The 7,308-nt window shown below is 41.8% G+C and overlaps 1 protein-coding gene across 1 annotated transcript; it reads left to right on the plus strand.

The window, feature by feature from the left end:
- Positions 1–386: 386 nt before the first annotated feature.
- Positions 387–3,750, plus strand: LOC140463730 (interferon-induced protein with tetratricopeptide repeats 1-like). Its single transcript, XM_072558074.1, has 2 exons — positions 387–417; positions 2,052–3,750. Exons 1-2 carry the CDS (start codon positions 413–415, stop codon positions 3,445–3,447), a joined length of 1,401 nt encoding a protein of 466 aa, XP_072414175.1. The 5' UTR covers positions 387–412; the 3' UTR covers positions 3,448–3,750.
- Positions 3,751–7,308: the final 3,558 nt, after the last annotated feature.

Genomic DNA, 7,308 nt, shown 5'->3' on the forward strand with positions numbered 1-7,308 from the left:
AAATGATCTGTGTCTCGTAAACCCAGAGGGCACTGCCCCTGCTGCCCAATACCCGCTGCAGTTGGAAAAGCAACATGCCCCAATTACTGGGTCAATAACTTCTGATAAGGACCAGCAGTATGATGGAGCCAAATCTTGTACTCTGTAAATCATCTGTAAGTCATGGGCAGGCTCTTAACTCTGGATGGCGTTGAAATTCAGAAGTGATGACTCACTGTTTTGGTTTCAATTCCTTTCCCAAGTACAAGTTTGAAAAGATCACTTGACTTGGCAAGTTATGAAGGGTGTGGTTGGTGTGCATGATATATATATATATATATATATATATATATGTTGATCTAAGTTAAATAACATCATTCAGATCATCCAGCTCCTCAAAAGGAAAGTGAACAAGCAGCCAGCATATTCCACCATGGGGTAAGTGAGATCTTCATGTGTCCATACCATGTACAGTATAGTCAGCTGGAGCTCAGTGCTCTCCCTCCTGTCTCTGAGTCATTGTGATGTGGGCTCGAATCAGGAGAAATGAGAAGGAACTGCATTTGGGTAAGCAAAGGAAAAATGGCCAATCCTGATCATGGGATTGCACGATGGGGCCCTTGGAAATGCATACTTTGTGAGTACCCTGTTCCACCATTTATCATGGCAAGGAACACAGTTAATCATTCTTCCACCCGCTCCCCCCTCCCAAATTAAGAATCATACACTAAGTTCATGCAACATGGCCACTTAATTTAATCTTTTAAATGCTGGTGTTTCTGATGAGAATACCCAATACCTGCCAGACCAGTGAATCAATCCTGAGGATCGATGACAGCATTTTAATGTACTCAATTTGATAGGATCTGAGCAAAGCTCTGCACAACGGAACCATCAATTCCTTACTTCTGGATTCCAGACCCAAACGTCTGTTTGCTCCTCTGGCCCACATACTGTGAGGAGCAACAGTCACAGTGCGATTGCAGCTCCCACCTTTCTGCACATCTCCAGTCAGGTCGGAGTGGACCTGCAATCAAGGCATTCTCATAGCTCTGGGTCATCAGTACTTTTGTGAATGAGTGCGTGGGTGAATGAATAAGTGAGTATGCTCAGGTGTAAGTGGCCAGGATGGCTGAGGTAAGTACATAACTGTGAACTGTGACAGGTTAAGAGGATAGTTGCTGGTGAAGGCAGCAGATGGATAGTTGTGTCTGGTTAGGTCAGATTGGGAATGGCAAATGCAGCCAAGGTAAAACATCAGTGAGTTAGGGGAGAGACAGGAAGCATGCGATATTTGCAGAAGGCCGGAGTTAGAGGGAGTGTCATCTTAACCTGGTGTAATATTTGAATGTGGGTGTACTGCTCTGTAATCCTTCAACTCAGCCCAATGTACAGTTTGAAACAAGTGTAGCCTCTGTCCAGATCTGTGGGGTACATCATTAACCACATCCCACTATTCATAGGTCATTGCATTTGGCCTTACTTTCTCCCCTAATTCCATCAAATAACCAACTTCTATTGCAAGGTTGTCTCCAATTCATGTTTTTGCTAATCATCTCTTACATGGATCTTTATTACAAACTTTCTGGAAACCTGTTTGAAATGTCCGTAAACAGCCCCCTGTTCAATATTGTCATAATTTCCTCAGAGACTGCTAACCTTTCAGATGAATTTTGAACACCCAGGCTGCATTGACACTCAGGAGAAAGTTAATTAGAAAAGAACTACCTAAGAAGCTTTTGGATCTGATTAGGAGAACGCAACCATAAACGTTTGGCAATCAATGATGTAAGTGAATTTGAGTGAATTAAAATCTTGTCAATTGAAAAAAATGTATAAATGGCAGGTATTATACAAAGGATATAAACCAAAATTCACTTTTAATTTAGAATTGACAGTTATTAGCACAATTTATTGAATGATATGATACTATTGCACTTGTCAAAATCATCACTGTCTTATCTAGCATTCCCAAAGGTCAGGCTTAGAAAGTAATTCCAAAGACCAAATTAAAAAGGACAAGTTGCACCTGTAGATATGGTGAATTTATGAAATATTTTAATCTCTTGCAGTGATACAGAGAAAGATTTGTTGAAAGTGAATCTCGATCAGCTTCAATGTCACTTCACGTGGACCCCACAGACAGAAACCATCGACTGGGATGATATGAAACACAGATTAGAAGATTCAATACAACTTGATGTGAAATATCAAGCCAGGTCTTACAACCATCTCGCCTTTATAAACTGTCTGCAAGGAAACTGTGAAGAGGCAATTCAGAATTTAAAGCAAGCTGAAAGAATTCTGAGGGAGAGACATGAAGATGAATTTGAGAAAAGAATCTTGGTCACCTATGGAAACTATGCCTGGGTTTATTATCACATGGACCGACTGGAGGAGGCTCAGTCCTACCTCGACAAGCTGGAGACAGTCTGTAAACTATTTCCTGAAGCCTCTCGGTTTACAGCAATGATACCTGAGGTTTACGGGGAGAAGGGCTGGTCACTGTTGACCACAGCCCCTCAATATTATGAAGAGGCAAAGGAATGTTTTACAAAGGTCCTGGAGGAAGATCCTGACAACATTGAGTGGAATTTTGGCTATGCCACTGCACTGTCCCGTCTGGAAGGGTTTTCTTTTATCCCAGAGAGTCATGAACCCACTGAATCAATGAAACAGTTTAGACGTGTTCTGGAGCTAGATCCTGATCATGCTGAATCCATGGTGCTGTTAGCCTTAAAACTGCAAGAGTTCAATCAAAAGGAGGAAGCATCCACATTAGTTGAGCGAGCGCTACAGAAGTCCCCTGATCTCCCATATGTGCTTCGATACGCAGCAAAGTTTTACAGGAAAGAAGGAGATTTAGAAAATGCTGTCAAGCTGTTAGAGAAAGCATTAAAAATTACACCAAACTCAACATTTTTATACCATCAAATAGGTCAGTGCCTGCAAAATAAATTATTTGCACTGTTGAAAGGTCCAGGCAGCAAAATTCAAGAGAAAGAAGCATTGATTAAACAATGTAAGCAGTATTTTGGGAAGGCAGTTGAACTGAAGCCATCCTTTATATCTGCAAAATTGGCTTTTGCAAGTATCTGCTCAATAAATAAAGAATATTGTGAAGCTAAGGAGATCTATAGTAATCTACTGAAATTGCAATCAATTCATCCAGAAGATAAGCAAGAAATATATTATAAGGCTGGGCTATTTGAACTTCATTGTAAAGAAGAATCAAAAGCTATCACACTTTTGCTAGAAGGATTTTCAATCAAATGCAACTCATATCTACAAAAATACTTTCAAACCAACTTGGAAAAGATCGCAAAGAGACGACTTCAAAATAACCCAGGTGATATTAAGGCTTTATGCATTCTTGGGGTCATGTATCTGCTGGATGGGGAAGTGTCTGGAATTCGTCAACACTTTGCGAGGATCAAACTCCAAGAACTTTTCAATGAAAAACAGTGATCTGCTCTCCTTGTATTACATCTTTCTACTGGCATCGACAAGGACTTGCCAAACAAACACATTTGAAAGATGGGTGATTTGCTTTGATTTATTACTGTCACATACCGACGTACAGTGAAAAGTTTTGTTTTGTGTGCAGTACAGGCAGATCGTAACATACAAAGATCACAGGGTGATTCAACAGAGCAAGGAATATAAAGTTATGGCTGCAAAAAGGTGCATAGACAGCAAGATAAGAGAACATTGTTAGTAATTTTACGTATTTAAAATTGAGTTTTAAAAGTGCAGAATAATTTTAAGAAATGTGAGAGTAAGATCTGCTGTAGAGAGCTCGCAAAGAGTTACCCTGTAACAGCAGCGTCCTAGATGAGTATTCTCTGATAAGTGCTTTGATTGGGTATCTTTTCATTTATGTTCTGTGAGCTGTTTCTTTAAAATTAACAATTTACTCATGCTTAAAAATGTAAACCAATATTCAAATGTACATGAAAAACTGCTTTGTAATGATGTAGAGTTCTTTATTCAAGAAGCAATACATTCAGGTGGATTTTCCATTGGCCATACAATCATCATTCCAGTAGAGATGGAACATGTGTATGGGGACCCGAAGGAGAACATTACAATGGAATTTCCTGGGAAGTTTAATTTTTCCTCTGGGGAATCCCTCTATGCCTGGACCTTCCATTTTTCAAATTTCCATTTAAATCCAAATCTACGAACAGGCTGATGAAATTAGGTGAAGTAAATACTTTGGAAAATGTTAGAGTGTTTAAATATATAGATCACCTCCTGAGTAACTATAGCACAACTCCACAACTACACTACCCACAGAAACCTTAAGCCTTCCTTAGACACTAACCCAGCCTCAGCTCCACCCCCCCCCCCCATTCCCACCCCTATCGAGCTAACTTCCCCTTTCCCTGTAAGTTCCACAGGATCCAAAGTGACATTCCCAACCCCGTATCCAGCCAGACCTTGAACTGACCCCTTCAATACTCGCTCTCACCACTCACTCCCACCGCCCATTCCCCTATACCAGATTGGGCTGGACCCAAACCAGAGCCAACATGTCCACCCTGAAGCAGACTGGACCCAGCTTTCCCAGGATTGACTATCCCCACCCCCCCAGACTAGTCGCTGCCATCCCCTGTTGCTGGAACCAACCTTCCCTCCCTCAGACACAATTGTTTCCATCTACCCTCACGACATCCCTTACCGAGCCATTATATGTCCAATGCAATTTGTACCCTATGCCTTACCAAGCTGGTACATCACCCTGTGGGCATCCTTCTTAGGTGGCACCCTGGCACTCTAGCCATCTGGTGCACTACTTAGTTGGGACCCTATCTTTAGATTAGATTACTTACAGTGTGGAAACAGGCCCTTCGGCCCAACAAGTCCACACCGACCCGCCGAAGCGCAACCCACCCATACCCCTACATTTATCCCTTACCTAACACTACTGACAGTTTAGCATGGCCAATTCACCTGACCTGCACATCTTTGGACTGTGGGAGGAAACCGGAGCACCCGGAGGAAACCCACGCAGACACGGGGAGAACGTGCAAACTCCACACAGTCAGTCGCCTGAGGTGGTAATTGAACCTGGGTCTCTGGCGCTGTGAGGCAGCAGTGCTAACCACTGAGCCACTGTGCCGCCCTTCTATTCATCTGCCATGCAACCCAGCAAGTGTCCTGTTTACTTGCACCTTATCCACCTGCCACCTAACCATCTGGTTTCTTCCTTTTCCAGCATCCTCATATGCTTATTGTTTGACAGAAATTGTTAAATTGACTGTCAGGACCTTTACATTTCAAAATGTGGCAAATTACCACTGTGAAAAGGGAGAGTGATTTGCTTTCTTCTGACAGTTCTATGTGACAAAAGAACCAACAGAATGGAACTATGCCTCCATACTTCTAAGGCTGCCCCGAAAGGAAAGCCCTCTCTCAAAGGCAGAGCTCTCTTTCAGAAAAAAAAGAAGGGCCCAAGTGGCGATCTGTATGAGACTGTCATTCCTCAAACAGCCCAAAACAGCAGAAGGACCATCACTCACAGTGACAGTCTCAGCGTGTGACTGCTCCTCTTTCGATGGTGATGATGGTGTATTCACAATATCCAATCCAGCCTCTAAAGACTAGATTAAAGCCCCCCTTCACTTGCTGCCTTTTCACAAAAAGGATTTCCTTTGGGTGAAAGGGCCACCAATCACTGCAGACCCTTCAAATGAACCAACAGCTTAATTCTGTGTCCCTGAGGATTTACTGTGGGGTGATGGGACATCCCCTCCAGGGCGTTCACTCAGATCTGAGCCCCTGTCACAGGGGGTCTCCCTGTCCTGGATGTTGTCAGCTTCACCAAGCCTTCGGCAAACCATTTGAGGCCCTGATTGGCCAACACAGAGCAGCTGGGACAATCCCCGAGGAAAGGCCATGTACTGCAGACTGTCGCTGTCTGGGAGAAAGAAAAAGCAGGAACTTTGGGGGGGGGGGTGGAGTGGAAGATAGAAGATAGAAAAATGGGTTTGAAGGAATATAACACAATGGCTGCAGATATTGATCTTGCAATTTAGTTGTAATTGTATTATCAGGAATTGTATGCTCAAAATAGCCAATAAAAGTACACCGTGGCTAACATTCCATTTATGTTGTCGATGTGGGTGAATGAAAACAGTTAATCGTGTGCACACTGCATTAACCCATAATGGGGATTAAATTAGAAAAATCAGTTCTAGCAGTCTGTCAGGTTTCTAGACCCTTGTCACCATTTGGAAAACTACCACAGTTCCTTCTGGTCAACACAGGGCAACTTGTCTAAAAGCTGTGAATGGAAATTAGAGCCACCTTAGCCAAAAAGGACTCTGTAAAGGGACAAAAGCTGTGATTCTATAAAGGATTCAGAATCATTAAAACCTCATCATTACACACACTGATTCCATCAACACAAGTCCCACTTGTCAATGAGGCTCGTCTCCTGGAGCCTAGACTACAATGATTCTCCCTGATGTAGGTGGATTCCTATCTTTGTTTTCATCTTTAGCATTTCTTTGAAGATAAAGTGAAATAAATTGAAGCTTTGGATTCCTCTCAGCAATAGATGCCCTGTTGCTGATGAGGACCAGAGGACTTAAAATGTAAAATGGTCATCAATTCTCAAATGGAACTAGAGATGAATTTGTCATAAAATTGAACAAATATAAAATCCTATTTTTTTGGATTCCTTTTTATATTTTGAACAAATGTTCAATTTTATTCAAAATATAAAAAGGAATCTAATAAGTCCCAAATTAAAGAAGCTGCAGCAAATAATTTGCTAAAAGAGTTTGGAGTTCATACCCATTTTACAGGCTGCTTCACTTTGTTTTCTTGGCTGTTCTTATCCTTCCTTTCTTGTTCTATTTCTTCCAGTGCTTTCTCTACCTTTCCACCCAGTCTTCCTCTCACCAGGCCTTTCTTACCACTTGTGTGAAAAGTGCATCTGACTTCACTTTCACCAAGACAGATTCTAATTTTAAAACTCTTCTCCTCTGTTCTAAATCACCCTGCCACACGATCTGGCTTATCAGATCAATTCTATTGAACTCTGTTTTCATTTTTATTCCTAAGTAAAACTTTCCCTCAACTTACTGAACTCAAGTGCATGTCAAACAAGTTAAATCAACTTGTCCTTGTAATTAAATCTTTCACCCCCTGGAATCATTCTTCATTCAGGATCTTACTGTGAGATAGAGTGGATGGTGATGGGGTTAGTGTGGGTGAAATATAAAGGTAGCTTACTCCAGACGTAAAAGATGTAGGTTTCATGACATGAGAGGACTACTTGCTCTTTGAGTCTCCTCTTTCAAGGAGGAATTTTCTGGT

This window comes from Chiloscyllium punctatum, chromosome 38 (genome assembly GCF_047496795.1).
Source record: "Chiloscyllium punctatum isolate Juve2018m chromosome 38, sChiPun1.3, whole genome shotgun sequence".
NCBI lineage: Eukaryota > Metazoa > Chordata > Chondrichthyes > Orectolobiformes > Hemiscylliidae > Chiloscyllium > Chiloscyllium punctatum.